The sequence below is a fragment of the Dermacentor variabilis genome, chromosome 10 (assembly GCF_050947875.1).
Source record: "Dermacentor variabilis isolate Ectoservices chromosome 10, ASM5094787v1, whole genome shotgun sequence".
Lineage (NCBI taxonomy): Eukaryota > Metazoa > Arthropoda > Arachnida > Ixodida > Ixodidae > Dermacentor > Dermacentor variabilis.
In genome coordinates this window covers 45,645,653-45,667,329 of record NC_134577.1, presented here as the reverse complement: position 1 = coordinate 45,667,329, position 21,677 = coordinate 45,645,653, and the positions used below count along the sequence as shown (strand labels likewise).

At 41.8% G+C, this 21,677-nt stretch overlaps 1 protein-coding gene across 1 annotated transcript in view; it reads right to left on the bottom strand.

Moving 5' to 3' along the window:
* LOC142560456 (uncharacterized) overlaps positions 1-20,153 on the bottom strand; it is a 93,872-nt gene extending 73,719 nt beyond the window's left edge. The window contains exons 1-3 of the mRNA XM_075672580.1: positions 19,955-20,153; positions 18,419-18,485; positions 15,835-16,073 (exon numbers count right to left, since the gene is read on the bottom strand). Coding sequence (XP_075528695.1) covers positions 15,951-16,073; positions 18,419-18,485; positions 19,955-20,091 — 327 coding nt within the window. The 5' untranslated portion in view covers positions 20,092-20,153 and the 3' untranslated portion in view covers positions 15,835-15,950. The remainder of the gene's footprint in view (positions 1-15,834; positions 16,074-18,418; positions 18,486-19,954) is intronic.
* Between the last annotated feature and the right edge of the window lie 1,524 nt (positions 20,154-21,677).

Genomic DNA, 21,677 nt, shown 5'->3' with positions numbered 1-21,677 from the left:
CAAATTGAATGCATACAACACTGCCTCAGCAAATGCAATTAGACACACGCTAACTTACATGATTGAAAAACCAATTTGCCCAAATGAGTTGTGCTTAAAAGCATCAGCCTATAACCAATTAGAACCTCGACGCGCTCCGGTTCCCTCACTTTTATGAAAACCTGAATTTCTACGCACACTTTACGCCCCGCGCAAATGAGCATATACTGACACTAACGTAAACGATTGATAGACGAATATGCACATATTATTTATTGCGCAAAAAATGCCAGGCTATAGGCTATATCAAGGCATTGCTGTTCACTCATAGCTTTGAAAAGCTCAAATTGGACGCATACAGCATTGACTCAGCAAACGCAATCACACTCACGCTAACTGACATAACAGAAAAGCCAATTTGCCCAAATGAGTTGCGGTTAAAAACATCAGCCTATAGCCCATTAGAAGCTCGACGCTCTCCTATTCGTTCACTTCTCTGAAAACCTGAATTTCTAAGCATACATTATGCACCCTGTAAGTGAACATATGCTGATACTAGCCTAATCGATTGATAAATGAATATGCACATATTAGTTACCGCGCGAAAAAAGCTAGGCTAAAACCTGTTCGTATCGCGACGCATTGATGTTCACCCATATCTCTGAGAAGCTCAAATTGGACGCATAAAACACTGCCTCAGCAGACGGAATTACACTCACGCTAAATGACATCACAGAAAAGCCAATTTGCCCAAATGAGTTGTGGTTAAAAGCATCAGCCTATAGCCCATTAGAAGCTCGACGCGCTCCTGTTCCCTCACTTCTCTCAAAAGATGAATTTCTACGCTCTTTTTTACGCCCCGTGGAAATGAACATACGCTGACTTTAACCTAAACTACCGATAAACGAACATGCAAATATTAGCTATCGCGTAAAAAAAACAATGAGTACCTCAACGCATTGATGCTCACTCATAGCTCTGAAAAAGCGAAAATTGCACGCATAAAACACTGACTCAGCAAACGCAATTACACTCACGCTAACTTACATGACTGAAAAACCAATTTGCCCAAATGAGTTGTGGTTAAGATCCTCTGACTATAGCCCATTAAAACCTCAACGCTCTCCTATTCATTCACTTCTCTGAAAACCTGAATTTCTAAGCATACATTATGCACCCTGTAAGTGAACATATGCTGATACGGGCCTAATCGACTGATAAATGGATATGCACATATTGGTTACCGCGCGAAAAAAGCTAGGGTAAAACCTGTTCGTATCGCGACGCATTGATGTTCACCGATATGTCTGAGAAGCTCGAATTGTACGCATAAAACACTGCCTCAGCATAAGCAATTACACTCACGCTTACTGACATCACTGAAAAACCTATTTGCCCAAATGAGTTGTTGTGGTTAAAAGCAACAGCCTATAGCCAATTAGAACCTCGACGCGCTCCTGTTCCCTCATTTCTCTCAAAAGCTGAATTTCTACGCAATCTTTACGCTCCGTGGAAATGAACATATACTGACACTAACCTAAACTACCGATCAACGAACATGCACATATTAGTTCTCGCGTAAAAAAACATCAAGCTATAGCCTGTTCGTAGCTCAACGCATTCATGATCACTCATAGCTTTAAAAAGCTCAAATTGGATGCATAAAACACTGCTTCAGCAGCCGCAATTACACACACGCTAACTGACATCACTGAAAAACCAATTTGCCCAAATGAGTTGTGGTTAAAAGCAACAGCCTATAGCCAATTAGAACCTCGACCCGCTCCTGTTCCCTCACTTCTCTCAAAAGCTGAATTTCTACGCTCTCTTTACGCCCCGTAGAAATGAACATACGCTGACTTTAACCTAAACGACCGATAAACGAACGTGCAAATATCAGCTATCGCGTAAAAAAAAAACAATGCGTACCTCAGCGCATTGATGGTCACTCATAGCTCTGAAAAAGCGAAAATTGCACGCATAAAACACTGACTCAGCAAACGCAATTACACTCACGCTAACTTACATGACTGAAAAACCAATTTGCCCAAATGAGTTGTGGTTAAGATCATCAGACTATAGCCCATTAAAACCTCGACGCTCTCCTATTCCTTCACTTCTCTGAAAACCTGAATTTCTAAGCATACATTATGCACCCTGTAAGTGAACATATGCTGATACTGGCCTAATCGATTGATAAATGAATATGCACATATTCGTTACCGCGCGAAAAAAGCTAGGCTAAAACCTGTTCGTATCGCGACGCATTGATGTTCACCGATATCTCTGAGAAGCTCAAATTGGATGCATAAAACACTGCCTCAGCAGACGCAATTACACTCACGCTAACTGACATCACTGAAAAACTAATTTTCCCGAATGAGTTGTTGTGGTTAAAAGCAACAGCCTATAGCCAATTACAACCTCGACGCGCTCCTGTTCCCTCACTTCTCTCAAAAGCTGAATTTCTACGCACTCTTTACGCACTGTGGAAATGAACATATACTGGCACTAACCTAAACGACTGATCAACGAACATGCACATATTAGTTCTCGCGTAAAAAGACATCAAGCTATATCCTGTTCGTACCTCAACGCATTGGTGTTCACTCATAGCTCTGAAGAGCTCAAATTGGTCTCATAAAACACTGCCTGAGCAAACGCAATAACACTCCCGCTAACTGACATCACTGAAAAACATATTTGCCCAAATGAGTTATTGTGGTTTAAAGCATCAGCCTATAGCCCATTAGAACCTCAACGCGGTCCTGTTCCCTCACTTCTCTGAAAAGCTGAACTTCTACGCAATCTTTACGACCCGTGGAAATGAACATATACTGACACTAACCTAAACGACCGATAACGAACATGCACATATTAGTTATCGCATAAAAAACACATTAAGCTGTAGCTTGTTCGTATCTCAACGATTTGATGTTCACTCATATCACTGAAAAGCTCAAATTGGTCTCATAAAACACTGCCTCAGCAAACGCAATTACACTCAAGCTAACTGACATCACTGAAAAACCAATTTGCCCAAATGAGTTGTTGAGGTTAAAAGCAACAGCCTATAGCCAATTAGAACCTCGACGCGCTCCTGTTCCCTCACTTCTCTCAAAAGCTGAATTTCTACGCAATCTTTACGCCCCGTGGAAATGAACATATACTGACACTAACCTAAACGACCGATCAACGAACATGCACATATTAGTTCTCGCATAAAAACACATTAAGCTGTAGCCTGTTCGTATCTCAACGAATTGATGTTCACTCATATCACTGAAAAGCTCAAATTGGTCTCATAAAACACTGCCTCAGCAAACGCAATAACACTCACGCTAACTGACAGCACTGAAAAACCAATTTTCCCAAATGAGTCATTGTGGTTTAAAGCATCAGCCTATAGCCCATTAGAACCTCGACACGGTCCTGTTCCCTCACTTCTCTGAAAAGTTGAACTTCTACGCAATCTTTACGCCCCGCGGAAATGAACATATACTGACACTAACCTAAACGACCGATCAACGAACATGTACATATTAGTTATAGCATAAAAAACACATTAAGCTGTAGCTTGTTCGTATCTCAACGATTTGATGTTCACTCATATCACTGAAAAGCTTAAATTGGTCTCATAAAACACTGCCTCAGCAAACGCAATTACACTCACGCTAACTGACATCACTGAAAAAGCAATTTGCCCAAATGAGTTGTTGTGGTTAAAAGCAACAGCCTATAGCCAATTAGAACCTCGACGCGCTCCTGTTCCCTCACTTCTCTCAAAAGCTGAATTTGTACGCACTCTTTACGCCCTGTGGAAATGAACATATGCTGACACTAACCTAAACGACTGATCAACGAACATGCACATATTTCTTCTCGCGTAAAAAAACATCAAACTATAGCCTGTTCGTACCTCAACGCATTGACGTTCACTCATAGCTCTGAAACGCTCAAATTGGTCTCATAAAACACTGCCTCAGCAGACGGATATACACTCACGCTAAATGACATCACTGAAAAACCAATTCGCCCAAATGATTTGTTGTGGATTAAAGCAACAGCCTATACCCCATTAGAAGCACGACGCGCTCCTGTTCCCTCACTTCTCTCAAAAGATGAATTTCTACGCTCTCTTTACGCCCCGTGGAAATGAACATACGCTGACTTTAACCTAAACGACCAATAAACGAACATGCAAATATCAGCTATCGCGTAAAAAAAACAATGAGTACCTCAACGCATTGATGGTCACTCATAGCTCTGAAAAAGCGAAAATTGCACGCATAAAACACTGACTCAGCAAACGCAATTACTCACGCTAACTTACATGACTGAAAAACCAATTTGCCCAAATGAGTTGTGGTTAAGATCATCAGACTATAGCCCATTAAAACCTCGACGCTCTCCTATTCCTTCACTTCTCTGAAAACCTGAATTTCTAAGCATACATTATGCACCCTGTAAGTGAACATATGCTGATACTGGCCTAATCGATTGATAAATGAATATGCACATATTCCTTACCGCGCGAAAAAAGCTAGGCTAAAACCTGTTCGTATCGCGACGCATTGATGTTCACCGATATCTCTGAGAAGCTCGAATTGTACGCATAAAACACTGCCTCAGCATAAGCAATTACACTCACGCTTACTGACATCACTGAAAAACCTATTTGCCCAAATGAGTTGTTGTGGTTAAAAGCAACAGCCTATAGCCAATTAGAACCTCGACGCGCTCCTGTTCCCTCATTTCTCTCAAAAGCTGAATTTCTACGCAATCTTTACGCTCCGTGGAAATGAACATATACTGACACTAACCTAAACTACCGATCAACGAACATGCACATATTAGTTCTCGCGTAAAAAAACATCAAGCTATAGCCTGTTCGTAGCTCAACGCATTCATGATCACTCATAGCTTTAAAAAGCTCAAATTGGATGCATAAAACACTGCTTCAGCAGCCGCAATTACACACACGCTAACTGACATCACTGAAAAACCAATTTGCCCAAATGAGTTGTGGTTAAAAGCAACAGCCTATAGCCAATTAGAACCTCGACCCGCTCCTGTTCCCTCACTTCTCTCAAAAGCTGAATTTCTACGCACTCTTTACGCCCTGCGGAAATGAACATATACTGACACTAACCTAAACGACTGATCAACGAACATGCACATATTTGTTCTCGCGTAAAAAAACATCAAACTATAGCCTGTTCGTACCTCAACGCATTGATGTTCACTCATAGCTCTGAAACGCTCAAATTGTTCTCATAAAACACTGCCTCAGCAGACGGATATACACTCACGCTAAATGACATCACCGAAAAACCAATTTGCCCAAATGAGTTGTTGTGGGTTAAAGCAACAGCCTATAGCCCATTAGAAGCTCGACGCGCTCCTGTTCCCTCACTTCTCTCAAAAGATGAATTTCTATGCTCTCTTTACGCCCCGTAGAAATGAACATACGCTGACTTTAACCTAAACGACCGATAAACGAACATGCAAATATCAGCTATCGCGTAAAAAAAACAATGCGTACCTCAGCGCATTGATGGTCACTCATAGCTCTGAAAAAGCGAAAATTGCACGCATAAAACACTGACTCAGCAAACGCAATTACACTCACGCTAACTTACATGAATGAAAAACCAATTTGCCCAAATGAGTTGTGGTTAAGATCATCAGACTATAGCCCATTAAAACCTCGACGCTCTCCTATTCCTTCACTTCTCTGAAAACCTGAATTTCTAAGCATACATTATGCACCCTGTAAGTGAACATATGCTGATACTGGCCTAATCGATTGATAAATGAATATGCACATATTCGTTACCGCGCGAAAAAAGCTAGGCTAAAACCTGTTCGTATCGCGACGCATTGATGTTCACCGATATCTCTGAGAAGCTCAAATTGGATGCATAAAACACTGCCTCAGCAAACGCAATTACACTCATGCTAACTGACATCACTGAAAAACCAATTTTCCCGAATGAGTTGTTGTGGTTAAAAGCAACAGCCTATAGCCAATTAGAACCTCGACGCGCTCCTGTTCCCTCACTTCTCTCAAAAGCTGAATTTCTACGCACTCTTTACGCACTGTGGAAATGAACATATACTGGCACTAACCTAAACGACTGATCAACGAACATGCACATATTAGTTCTCGCGTAAAAAGACATCAAGCTATATCCTGTTCGTACCTGAACGCATTGGTGTTCACTCATAGCTCTGAAGAGCTCAAATTGGTCTCATAAAACACTGCCTGAGCAAACGCAATAACACTCCCGCTAACTGACATCACTGAAAAACATATTTGCCCAAATGAGTTATTGTGGTTTAAAGCATCAGCCTATAGCCCATTAGAACCTCAACGCGGTCCTGTTCCCTCACTTCTCTGAAAAGCTGAACTTCTACGCAACCTTTACGACCCGTGGAAATGAACATATACTGACACTAACCTAAACGACCGATAACGAACATGCACATATTAGTTATCGCATAAAAAACACATTAAGCTGTAGCTTGTTCGTATCTCAACGATTTGATGTTCACTCATATCACTGAAAAGCTCAAATTGGTCTCATAAAACACTGCCTCAGCAAACGCAATTACACTCAAGCTAACTGACATCACTGAAAAACCAATTTGCCCAAATGAGTTGTGGTTAAGATCCTCTGACTATAGCCCATTAAAACCTCAACGCTCTCCTATTCATTCACTTCTCTGAAAACCTGAATTTCTAAGCATACATTATGCACCCTGTAAGTGAACATATGCTGATACGGGCCTAATCGACTGATAAATGGATATGCACATATTGGTTACCGCGCGAAAAAAGCTAGGGTAAAACCTGTTCGTATCGCGACGCATTGATGTTCACCGATATGTCTGAGAAGCTCGAATTGTACGCATAAAACACTGCCTCAGCATAAGCAATTACACTCACGCTTACTGACATCACTGAAAAACCTATTTGCCCAAATGAGTTGTTGTGGTTAAAAGCAACAGCCTATAGCCAATTAGAACCTCGACGCGCTCCTGTTCCCTCATTTCTCTCAAAAGCTGAATTTCTACGCAATCTTTACGCTCCGTGGAAATGAACATATACTGACACTAACCTAAACTACCGATCAACGAACATGCACATATTAGTTCTCGCGTAAAAAAACATCAAGCTATAGCCTGTTCGTAGCTCAACGCATTCATGATCACTCATAGCTTTAAAAAGCTCAAATTGGATGCATAAAACACTGCTTCAGCAGCCGCAATTACACACACGCTAACTGACATCACTGAAAAACCAATTTGCCCAAATGAGTTGTGGTTAAAAGCAACAGCCTATAGCCAATTAGAACCTCGACCCGCTCCTGTTCCCTCACTTCTCTCAAAAGCTGAATTTCTACGCTCTCTTTACGCCCCGTAGAAATGAACATACGCTGACTTTAACCTAAACGACCGATAAACGAACATGCAAATATCAGCTATCGCGTAAAAAAAAAACAATGCGTACCTCAGCGCATTGATGGTCACTCATAGCTCTGAAAAAGCGAAAATTGCACGCATAAAACACTGACTCAGCAAACGCAATTACACTCACGCTAACTTACATGACTGAAAAACCAATTTGCCCAAATGAGTTGTGGTTAAGATCATCAGACTATAGCCCATTAAAACCTCGACGCTCTCCTATTCCTTCACTTCTCTGAAAACCTGAATTTCTAAGCATACATTATGCACCCTGTAAGTGAACATATGCTGATACTGGCCTAATCGATTGATAAATGAATATGCACATATTCGTTACCGCGCGAAAAAAGCTAGGCTAAAACCTGTTCGTATCGCGACGCATTGATGTTCACCGATATCTCTGAGAAGCTCAAATTGGATGCATAAAACACTGCCTCAGCAGACGCAATTACACTCACGCTAACTGACATCACTGAAAAACTAATTTTCCCGAATGAGTTGTTGTGGTTAAAAGCAACAGCCTATAGCCAATTACAACCTCGACGCGCTCCTGTTCCCTCACTTCTCTCAAAAGCTGAATTTCTACGCACTCTTTACGCACTGTGGAAATGAACATATACTGGCACTAACCTAAACGACTGATCAACGAACATGCACATATTAGTTCTCGCGTAAAAAGACATCAAGCTATATCCTGTTCGTACCTCAACGCATTGGTGTTCACTCATAGCTCTGAAGAGCTCAAATTGGTCTCATAAAACACTGCCTGAGCAAACGCAATAACACTCCCGCTAACTGACATCACTGAAAAACATATTTGCCCAAATGAGTTATTGTGGTTTAAAGCATCAGCCTATAGCCCATTAGAACCTCAACGCGGTCCTGTTCCCTCACTTCTCTGAAAAGCTGAACTTCTACGCAATCTTTACGACCCGTGGAAATGAACATATACTGACACTAACCTAAACGACCGATAACGAACATGCACATATTAGTTATCGCATAAAAAACACATTAAGCTGTAGCTTGTTCGTATCTCAACGATTTGATGTTCACTCATATCACTGAAAAGCTCAAATTGGTCTCATAAAACACTGCCTCAGCAAACGCAATTACACTCAAGCTAACTGACATCACTGAAAAACCAATTTGCCCAAATGAGTTGTTGAGGTTAAAAGCAACAGCCTATAGCCAATTAGAACCTCGACGCGCTCCTGTTCCCTCACTTCTCTCAAAAGCTGAATTTCTACGCAATCTTTACGCCCTGTGGAAATGAACATATACTGACACTAACCTAAACGACCGATCAACGAACATGCACATATTAGTTCTCGCATAAAAACACATTAAGCTGTAGCCTGTTCGTATCTCAACGAATTGATGTTCACTCATATCACTGAAAAGCTCAAATTGGTCTCATAAAACACTGCCTCAGCAAACGCAATAACACTCACGCTAACTGACAGCACTGAAAAACCAATTTTCCCAAATGAGTCATTGTGGTTTAAAGCATCAGCCTATAGCCCATTAGAACCTCGACACGGTCCTGTTCCCTCACTTCTCTGAAAAGTTGAACTTCTACGCAATCTTTACGCCCCGCGGAAATGAACATATACTGACACTAACCTAAACGACCGATCAACGAACATGTACATATTAGTTATAGCATAAAAAACACATTAAGCTGTAGCTTGTTCGTATCTCAACGATTTGATGTTCACTCATATCACTGAAAAGCTTAAATTGGTCTCATAAAACACTGCCTCAGCAAACGCAATTACACTCACGCTAACTGACATCACTGAAAAAGCAATTTGCCCAAATGAGTTGTTGTGGTTAAAAGCAACAGCCTATAGCCAATTAGAACCTCGACGCGCTCCTGTTCCCTCACTTCTCTCAAAAGCTGAATTTGTACGCACTCTTTACGCCCTGTGGAAATGAACATATGCTGACACTAACCTAAACGACTGATCAACGAACATGCACATATTTCTTCTCGCGTAAAAAAACATCAAACTATAGCCTGTTCGTACCTCAACGCATTGACGTTCACTCATAGCTCTGAAACGCTCAAATTGGTCTCATAAAACACTGCCTCAGCAGACGGATATACACTCACGCTAAATGACATCACTGAAAAACCAATTCGCCCAAATGATTTGTTGTGGATTAAAGCAACAGCCTATACCCCATTAGAAGCACGACGCGCTCCTGTTCCCTCACTTCTCTCAAAAGATGAATTTCTACGCTCTCTTTACGCCCCGTGGAAATGAACATACGCTGACTTTAACCTAAACGACCAATAAACGAACATGCAAATATCAGCTATCGCGTAAAAAAAAACAATGAGTACCTCAACGCATTGATGGTCACTCATAGCTCTGAAAAAGCGAAAATTGCACGCATAAAACACTGACTCAGCAAACGCAATTACTCACGCTAACTTACATGACTGAAAAACCAATTTGCCCAAATGAGTTGTGGTTAAGATCATCAGACTATAGCCCATTAAAACCTCGACGCTCTCCTATTCCTTCACTTCTCTGAAAACCTGAATTTCTAAGCATACATTATGCACCCTGTAAGTGAACATATGCTGATACTGGCCTAATCGATTGATAAATGAATATGCACATATTCCTTACCGCGCGAAAAAAGCTAGGCTAAAACCTGTTCGTATCGCGACGCATTGATGTTCACCGATATCTCTGAGAAGCTCGAATTGTACGCATAAAACACTGCCTCAGCATAAGCAATTACACTCACGCTTACTGACATCACTGAAAAACCTATTTGCCCAAATGAGTTGTTGTGGTTAAAAGCAACAGCCTATAGCCAATTAGAACCTCGACGCGCTCCTGTTCCCTCATTTCTCTCAAAAGCTGAATTTCTACGCAATCTTTACGCTCCGTGGAAATGAACATATACTGACACTAACCTAAACTACCGATCAACGAACATGCACATATTAGTTCTCGCGTAAAAAAACATCAAGCTATAGCCTGTTCGTAGCTCAACGCATTCATGATCACTCATAGCTTTAAAAAGCTCAAATTGGATGCATAAAACACTGCTTCAGCAGCCGCAATTACACACACGCTAACTGACATCACTGAAAAACCAATTTGCCCAAATGAGTTGTGGTTAAAAGCAACAGCCTATAGCCAATTAGAACCTCGACCCGCTCCTGTTCCCTCACTTCTCTCAAAAGCTGAATTTCTACGCACTCTTTACGCCCTGCGGAAATGAACATATACTGACACTAACCTAAACGACTGATCAACGAACATGCACATATTTGTTCTCGCGTAAAAAAACATCAAACTATAGCCTGTTCGTACCTCAACGCATTGATGTTCACTCATAGCTCTGAAACGCTCAAATTGTTCTCATAAAACACTGCCTCAGCAGACGGATATACACTCACGCTAAATGACATCACCGAAAAACCAATTTGCCCAAATGAGTTGTTGTGGGTTAAAGCAACAGCCTATAGCCCATTAGAAGCTCGACGCGCTCCTGTTCCCTCACTTCTCTCAAAAGATGAATTTCTATGCTCTCTTTACGCCCCGTAGAAATGAACATACGCTGACTTTAACCTAAACGACCGATAAACGAACATGCAAATATCAGCTATCGCGTAAAAAAAACAATGCGTACCTCAGCGCATTGATGGTCACTCATAGCTCTGAAAAAGCGAAAATTGCACGCATAAAACACTGACTCAGCAAACGCAATTACACTCACGCTAACTTACATGAATGAAAAACCAATTTGCCCAAATGAGTTGTGGTTAAGATCATCAGACTATAGCCCATTAAAACCTCGACGCTCTCCTATTCCTTCACTTCTCTGAAAACCTGAATTTCTAAGCATACATTATGCACCCTGTAAGTGAACATATGCTGATACTGGCCTAATCGATTGATAAATGAATATGCACATATTCGTTACCGCGCGAAAAAAGCTAGGCTAAAACCTGTTCGTATCGCGACGCATTGATGTTCACCGATATCTCTGAGAAGCTCAAATTGGATGCATAAAACACTGCCTCAGCAAACGCAATTACACTCATGCTAACTGACATCACTGAAAAACCAATTTTCCCGAATGAGTTGTTGTGGTTAAAAGCAACAGCCTATAGCCAATTAGAACCTCGACGCGCTCCTGTTCCCTCACTTCTCTCAAAAGCTGAATTTCTACGCACTCTTTACGCACTGTGGAAATGAACATATACTGGCACTAACCTAAACGACTGATCAACGAACATGCACATATTAGTTCTCGCGTAAAAAGACATCAAGCTATATCCTGTTCGTACCTGAACGCATTGGTGTTCACTCATAGCTCTGAAGAGCTCAAATTGGTCTCATAAAACACTGCCTGAGCAAACGCAATAACACTCCCGCTAACTGACATCACTGAAAAACATATTTGCCCAAATGAGTTATTGTGGTTTAAAGCATCAGCCTATAGCCCATTAGAACCTCAACGCGGTCCTGTTCCCTCACTTCTCTGAAAAGCTGAACTTCTACGCAACCTTTACGACCCGTGGAAATGAACATATACTGACACTAACCTAAACGACCGATAACGAACATGCACATATTAGTTATCGCATAAAAAACACATTAAGCTGTAGCTTGTTCGTATCTCAACGATTTGATGTTCACTCATATCACTGAAAAGCTCAAATTGGTCTCATAAAACACTGTCTCAGCAAACGCAATTACACTCAAGCTAACTGACATCACTGAAAAACCAATTTGCCCAAATGAGTTGTTGAGGTTAAAAGCAACAGCCTATAGCCAATTAGAACCTCGACGCGCTCCTGTTCCCTCACTTCTCTCAAAAGCTGAATTTCTACGCAATCTTTACGCCCCGTGGAAATGAACATATACTGACACTAACCTAAACGACCGATCAACGAACATGCACATATTAGTTCTCGCATAAAAACACATTAAGCTGTAGCCTGTTCGTATCTCAACGAATTGATGTTCACTCATATCACTGAAAAGCTCAAATTGGTCTCATAAAACACTGCCTCAGCAAACGCAATAACACTCACGCTAACTGACAGCACTGAAAAACCAATTTGCCCAAATGAGTCATTGTGGTTTAAAGCATCAGCCTATAGCCCATTAGAACCTCGACACGGTCCTGTTCCCTCACTTCTCTGAAAAGTTGCACTTCTACGCAATCTTTACGCCCCGCGGTAATGAACATATACTGACACTAACCTAAACGACCGATCAACGAACATGCACATATTAGTTATAGCATAAAAAACACATTAAGCTGTAGCTTGTTCGTATCTCAACGATTTGATGTTCACTCATATCACTGAAAAGCTTAAATTGGTCTCATAAAACACTGCCTCAGCAAACGCAATTACACTCACGCTAACTGACATCACTGAAAAACCAATTTGCCCAAATGAGTTGTTGTGGTTAAAAGCAACAGCCTATAGCCAATTAGAACCTCGACGCGCTCCTGTTCCCTCACTTCTCTCAAAAGCTGAATTTCTATGCACTCTTTATGCCCTGTGGAAATGAACATATGCTGACACTAACCTAAACGACTGATCAACGAACATGCACATATTTGTTCTCGCGTAAAAAAACATCAAACTATAGCCTGTTCGTACCTCAACGCATTGACGTTCACTCATAGCTCTGAAACGCTCAAATTGGTCTCATAAAACACTGCCTCAGCAGACGGATATACACTCACGCTAAATGACATCACTGAAAAACCAATTCGCCCAAATGATTTGTTGTGGATTAAAGCAACAGCCTATAGCCCATTAGAAGCACGACGCGCTCCTGTTCCCTCACTTCTCTCAAAAGATGAATTTCTACGCTCTCTTTACGCCCCGTGGAAATGAACATACGCTGACTTTAACCTAAACGACCAATAAACGAACATGCAAATATCAGCTATCGCGTAAAAAAAAACAATGAGTACCTCAACGCATTGATGGTCACTGATAGCTCTGAAAAAGCGAAAATTGCACGCATAAAACACTGACTCAGCAAACGCAATTACACTCACGCTAACTTACATGACTGAAAAACCAATTTGCCCAAATGAGTTGTGGTTAAGATCATCAGACTATAGCCCATTAAAACCTCGACGCTCTCCTATTACTTCACTTCTCTGAAAACCTGAATTTCTAAGCATACATTATGCACCCTTTAAGTGAACATATGCTGATACTGGCCTAATCGATTGATAAATGAATATGCACATATTCCTTACCGCGCGAAAAAAGCTAGGCTAAAACCTGTTCGTATCGCGACGCATTGATGTTCACCGATATCTCTGAGAAGCTCAAATTGGATGCATAAAACACTGCCTCAGCAGACGCAATTACACTCACGCTAACTAACATCACTGAAAAACCAATTTGCCCAAATGAGTTGTTGTGGTTAAAAGCAACAGCCTATAGCCAAGTAGAACCTCGACGCGCTCCTGTTCCCTCACTTCTCTCAAAAGCTGCATTTCTACGCACTCTTTACGCCCCGTGGAAATGAACATATACTGACACTAACCTAAACGACCGATCAACGAACATGCACATATTAGTTGTCGCATAAAAAACACATTAAGCTGTAGCTTGCTCGTATCTCAACTATTTGATGTTCACTCATATCACTGAAAAGCTCAAATTGGTCTCATAAAACACTGCCTCAGCAAACGCAATTACACTCACGCTAACTGACATCACTGAAAAACCAATTTGCCCAAATGAGTTGTTGTGGTTAAAAGCAACAGCCTATAGCCAATTAGAACCTCGACGCGCTCCTGTTCCCTCACTTCTCTCAAAAGCTGAATTTCTACGCAATCTTTACGCCCCTTGGAAATGAACATATACTGACACTAACCTAAACGACCGATCAACGAACATGCACATATTAGTTATCGCAAAAAAAACACATTAAGCTGTAGCCTGTTCGTATCTCAACGAATTGATGTTCACTCATATTACTGAAAAGCTCAAATTGGTCTCATAAAACACTGCCTCAGCAAACGCAATCACACTCACGCTAACTGACATCACAGAAAAGCCAATTTGCCCAAATGAGGTATTGTGGTTTAAAGCATCAGCCTATAGCCCATTAGAACCTCGACGCGGTCCTGTTCCCTCACTTCTCTGAAAAGCTGAACTTCTACGCAATCTTTACGCCCCGTGGAAATGAACATATACTGACACTAACCTAAACGACCGATCAACGAACATGCACATATTAGTTATCGCATAAAAACACATTAAGCTATAGCCTGTTCGTACCTCAACGCATTGATGTTCAGTCATAGCTCTGAAACAATCAAATTGGTCTCATAAAACACTGCCTCAGCAGACGGAATTACACTCACGCTAAATGACATCACGGAAAAACCAATTTGCCTAAATGAGTTGTGGTTAAAAGCAACAGCCTATAGCCAATTAGAACCTCGACGTGCTCCAGTTCCCTCACTACTCTCAAAAACTGAATTTCTACGCAATGTTTACGCCCCGTGGATATGAACATATACTGACACTAACCTAAACGACCGATCAACGAACATGCACATATTAGTTGTCACGTAAAAAACATCAAGCTATAGCCTGTTCGTACCTCAACGCATTGATGTTCACTCATAGCTCTGAAACGCTCAAATTGGTCTCATAAAACACTGCCCCAGCAGACGGAATTACACTCACGCTAACTGACATCACTGAAAGACGAATTTGCCCAAATGAGTTGTTGTGGTTAAAAGCATCAGCCTATAACTCATTAGAACCTCGACGCGCTCCTGTGCCCTCACTTCTCTGAAAAGCTCAATTTCTAAGCATACATTATGCAATGTGCAAATGAACATACGGTTACACTAACCTAAACGATTGATAAAGGAATCTGGACAAATTAGTTCAAAACAGTCGCAAGGCTTGCGCTTACCTCGTACGCTAGGAAACGGAACTTTGCCCGGGGTTGCGTCCCGTGCTCTCGGAACCAAAAACCATGGGGATATCCTATGTTAATGAGCAGTGAGAATTTATCGATCAAATTCTTGGTGTCTTCAGAAAAGTGGGGCGAGTTGCGTTCACGCGTTAAAGGCTAAAGTTATTCAGGAAAACTTGTGACCACTCACTCGCGCAACCCCATGCACTGTTATTGGCCCAATGGCAGCCTATGCGAAATCAACCCGCGATATCGAGTCAGACTACATCTCCCGTGATTGTACTGAAGACAATCTTTAAATAAAAGTAATCGGTGAAATTAAACAGCGAGTAAAAAACGAAGTATACACAGGCGCTGAATTTGCGTATGTGAACTCGCCCAACTTTTGTTTTGTGTTTTTCACGAAGAAATTGTGCTTGAAGAAAGCTTTTACCTCTTGTGATTCCGTAACGCACGCGTGATCTTCTCATCAGAAGCCTCGGCGGCCACAAGAGCTCCCACCGTGTTAGCAGGGCGCGTATCGAAATACCAGCTCGCTAGGTGAGCTGGTCAGTGGATCCACCGGGTGGGCATCAAGACACCAGGCTGCTGGAAAATCTGGCCAGCAAGACAGCACGGAGCTTCCAGACCCCATCGTACTAGACGGGTTGAGTACCAGGTTCGCAGGGCAGGCTGCAACAGCCCAGGCTGCTATAACTTCAGCTTCAACATCAAGCTAGCTTAACGAAGCATTTCGTATGCGGTCTAGCAATTCTATACTGTAAATATGACGGCCTAATTTTTGCAAATGGTCTACACAAATTCACATTTGAATCACTGTAGTGTCAGCATAAATAAAAAGGTGACCCGGGAATACCCGACTGGAATGCCTGTTACGGGTATGAATTTTCACTGCCTTAAGGATGCGACTTCATGAATTAGTTATGCACTCTAATTGCTCTGTAGGCAGTTTTTAAGCATATACTAGCAGCCTCGAGTGTACGTTCTGGAACCTCATTTACACATTTACATACAGGTGCATTACATGCATTTACATTACAAACGACATTTATAAATGCAGATGAACTTGGCAACGGAATAATAAGTCGCAATATTTTCAGGATGGTTGATGCTTCAATTTACGCTGATGGTACCTCCAGTTGTGCTTTATGGTGTTCAGTACTTGCAAAATGTGCCCAGGGTAAGACCGGAAATGTTTACCTCAAAAAAGAAAAGTAATTTACAGCATTCCTTACTAATTCCTACAGAAATATCACGATCAGAAGCACAACCCTCACAAATTCTGTAGGAGTGGTTCTGTAAGAGTGAAAACAGTTGCAAACTTTTCCTGCCACAGCTAACCGAAAACGAACAAAAGGAAACTGCATATCCACGTGTAGGCACCATGAGTGCAGAAGACACAGGCATGTTACACAAATTGATATAGTTACGCAAGTTTTTCACACTGGTTGCATGAAGATGACGAGGAAGCAATAAGACATCTTTATCAGTTTGAGTGCAAGAGTGGGTTTGAAGATTAATAATAAGAAGAGAAAGGTAATGTTAAAAAGCCTGGCAAAGAAACAAGAATTTATGATCGGCAGTCAGCCTTTAGAGTCTGTGAAGGAGTACATTTATCTTGATCAATTACTCACAGGTGACCCTAACCACGAGACGAAAACTTACACAAGAATAAAAATGTGTTGGAGTGCATACGGTACACATTATCAAATGGTGAAAAACAGCCTATCCCTGTCGTTGAAAAGTGTACAATCATTGAATTGTATCGGCGCCAATATATGTGTTAGAAACTTGGAGGTAAGCAAAGAACCTTGAGAACAAGTTAAGGACCACGCGAAACAATCGAAAGGAAAATGTTAGGCGTAACGTTAAGACACAGGATGAGAGCGGTGCGAATAAAAGAGCAACAGGGGATAGCCGGTATTTTAGTTGACATTAAGAAAAAAAATGCATCTAAGCAGGCCATGTAATGAGTGGGGTTGATAACTGGCGGACCATTAGAGTTACAGAATGGGTGCCAACGGAAGGAAAGCGAAGTCGAGGACAGCAGAAAATTATGTGGGCTGGTGACATTAGGAAATTTGCATGCGCAAGTTCGAATCAGCTAGTTTAAGACAGGGCTAATCTGAGATCGATGGGAAAGGCCTTCGCCCTGCCCAGTGGACACAAAACAAGCGACAATGTGCTAGTTAGTGGCTCAGCATGTGCGGCTGAAGCTCGATACAATGAATAATGGCATAAAGAAATTGTAAAATTTTGTTATAGCGAAACGAGATATTACGAAATAATGGATGTGACGAACTCAGTGAAATTTCCCTTGAAATCCCCTAAAGATTCATAGTTCAGTACATGTAATAATTGATATGACTAAGTAATGGATATCAGAAAGTAATCCTTGTCTCCCCTCCAGCTTTGCTATGAGGGGTTCTTATTTTATTGAATATGACGAAGCAAGCCTAAAATTCACTAATCATTTTTGTCAATATTTGCATGTGTGCTATAGCGTGCATGCTTACCTTTCTATAGGGCTTGATTTTTAGCCAATTTAAAGGGATTATTTATGATTTACAACATGTTTTTGATTGTTTTATTAGAATCCTTTAGTAAAACAACGCAATAATGATGGTGGCCAGAGTTATGACTGATACAACTTCGTAGCACAGTATGAACACGTCTACAATTATTGGGGTGTTATATTACCGCCGAATCTCGTCATAACAAAGTACCACCCGTTAACACAATGCATTCGTAATAAGCGTACACGTCGATAATGTTGAAGAAACTTCTATCATTTTTTTCCCTACTTCGTCATATCCAATAATTTGTTATAACTGATGATTCATTATATATCTTTGCACTTCGACAGGCAGTGCTAGAAGGTTCCGCCCTGCTGGATATCCTGGCCAACAGGCACCCAAAGTGGGGTAGCCGGCTGCGCGGCGACATGATGTGCAACGGAATGTTCATTCCCCCGGAAAGTCTGAAACACTGTGTCACTAAAGTTGCACGCCTGTTACCTGTGGCCTGACAGGAGCGTGCGGCAATAGCTGCTGTTCACCCCGCCGCTCCAGGAGCCAGGTGGACCTGGGAGAGACACCAAGGCCAGACTGAGAATTGCATCCTTCGTGTCGTCATGAGCTTATTGATTCGTTGACCGCGCAAAACACTTAGGGTCACGTTACAGCGCAGTGAACAGCGTATTCGCGCCCTTCATTATATATATATGCATTACTTTCTTAACAAAACGTCTTTTTTGGATTTAAAGCACAGAAGTAACTGGTCTCATCCTGAGAATTCGCTCCAAGTGGATCCGCCTCGCGAACTCCACGGCTAGAATTTGTTAATTGCAATGTGGGTCATAAGGCAACTACTTCGAAATTTAATTAGTTAATTTGGTTAATGAGATGATTATGCATTTCATTCTTTTTGCTCAAGCAGTGTCCACCGCTTCGAGTACACCACCTCATGAACCAGAATTGCGCCATCTTCCACAGGTAAACTTCAAAAATTATTGAATGCGTTCGATGAAACAGCCTGTATACATTACGCGCAGTTTTACAACTAGTACTAATTGAAAAGTGTAGCTGAGTGACGCAAGCAGCCATCAATATTTAGATAGGTAATACGTGCTTTCGTAGTTTGCATCTATCCAACGGACTCAAAAAAAGTTCTACATCAGAACTTTCTCTTTTTCTTATTGCAGTGGTCAAGTGATCGGCGGGTCTCATAGTGTACCATAGAAAGCCACGTCACTTGCTTCCGTATTTTTCCTACATGGACTTTCGTTGTCCGGTTTTCAAGAACCCCTGTGGATGATAAACCCTACGCAAACGTTGCTTCCCACTTTTAAAGTATATTCCTCTGAAAGCTAGCACGACTGCAAGTTAATGGCGAATCATATCACAAGGAATCGTTGCACGAGCTTTGAAATAAGCACCCTGGGCACTTCCTATCGTTCGGTGAGAATCATAACGCCAACGTTGATCTTTCTCATTGGCTATTTTGCTTGTATTTGAGTTTCATTAGGGGTGTGCGAGTAGTAATTTTCATAACCAAATCAAATGCCAATCGAACAGTGTCAGAAGCAAAACAACTTGACTATAGCATAATTTTCGAATAGTTCTCGAACCAGGAACTTCCGTTCTCACCACCTATAGAAAGCGGCCTTCACATGCAAATATATTCACAACATTACTAAACTGTCATTGGATTGCACGTTTTGAAGAGCAGTTTATGAATAGCAGAAATGAAACAATATGCAAATAAGCAGTTCATTCGCAAGCTCAGTATTAATTCATCACTGCGAATGACAGCAGCCTAGAAAAAAAAGGACGGAAAGTGGGAAGGAACGACATGACAGATTAAAGATGCTGAAGTAAAGAAATGATAAATAACGGACTTCGCAGTGCATCTTGCATACCGCAGTCGACCTGGTGACGATATGCTGCTCGAGTGTAGAGCTTGTGAAATAATTTTACAGGCAATTTACCTTGCAGAGCGAAAGGCATTGGATAGATTAGAACGCAAGAAAAGTCTGCTCTTGATGACCTCACCTTGCTGCTCTGGCTCGTACAGTTGGCCACGGTGCTGCCTCCCACGCTTGACCCGGTGACGAAGCACTAAACTCCGGCGTCGTCCTTGTCCGACAGATGGATGCTCGACACGGCCGGGTCCACCTCGTGCCGGCCATTCGTGGCCGTGATGAACGAAAGAAAACAAAAGAAAACGTGATTTGCGTATGTGACAGGAACGGCGAAAAAAAAATGTGATGATACGAGACATTGGGCCGCTAGTCTGGACACCATCAAACTCCACAATATTCCTTTTTTTCTCGGCCAATCGGAGAGGGCTTAGTTCCCCTATGAGCCAATCGCGCAAGGAAAAATGGCGAATGTGATAATATAGCGTAACTTCTGAATGACCAGAACATCTCTAGCTTGTCTTCATAAGGGACTCGGCCATTGCATAAACCAATGTCAAAACACAGCCCTGGACACGAAAATAAGTCTAACTCGTGGTGCAGTTCGGCGTGTCTTACGCGACCGGGAAAAACATCGCCACATTTATTGGTGTCTCCAGCGTGATTGTTTGCGTAAAGAGCTATTATAGCTGCAGCAGCGACAGGGCAATAATCCTCGCGATTGAAGGCTGTTCTTTTATCATTCAGCTTTCAATGTCAACAACTTGCGTTTGTTCGGAAGCTTCCACATTTCCTTCCGCATTTAGGTGACAGTTATTCACCCCAGCGCTTAGCACGCAAATTGTTAAAGCACTTGCGGAAAGAAATGATATTGTAATAAAAGAAGCAGGCAAAAAACGGCAGTATGGTAATCTGACCTATAGAATACAAGAATGAGGCGTCAAAACAGCAGATTAACCACATCTATTACACGAAGCACGTCTCTAAGCCAACTTCAGACTACAGCAATAGTGTGCAAAGCACAATAGCGGAGCTCCTGTCCAGCGCACTTATCACCCAGTCTGAATATCGCTTCACGATGCCGAAGAACAAAGAAACAGTCCGTTTTTATCTCCTTCCTAAAACACGCAATGTTCCCGCAGAAGGAATATTTAAAGCACAAATCGCAGGTCGGCCTATCGGATCTAATAACAACACGCCTATGGAGTCACTAGCTAAATTCCTAAATCACCACCTGTCAAAATTCCCCACCACCCTCCCATCTTTCGTTCAAGACACGCCACACTTACATAGAATTATCCGCGACATTAATGCGAACCAAATCCTTCCCGACCGCGCTATTCTAGTCACTTTACATGTTTCTGCCCTTTACACCAACATACCCATGAGTGAAGGAATTCAAGCTGTATAGAAATCCCTCGCAGTCAATGCCGAAGCGCACACTCCTGAAGTTTACCTCTCACTCCTTAGGTTAGTTCTCACGCTCAAATATTTCGAATTCTATTTTATTCACTACCTGCAAACTTCAGGACTAGCATGGGAACACTATTCGCTCCCACGTATACGAATATTTTCATGGGACAGTTTGAAGCAGACCTGTTGAAATCCTACCATTTAAAATTCCACACCTATCTTCGTTACATTGACGATATAATTGCAATATGGGAACACGGCATAAGCATTTCAACCGCTTTCAATCGAGTATTAAACTTACTGCTCACCACTTTCCTAGACAAATCAACTTCTTCAACACGACGGCCTACGAAGAAAATGGAAGACTGAGAACGACACTTTCTACGCATAGCCAGAAATCTTTAGACTAACACAGTCATAACCCGCGACACTGCAAGCGAGGA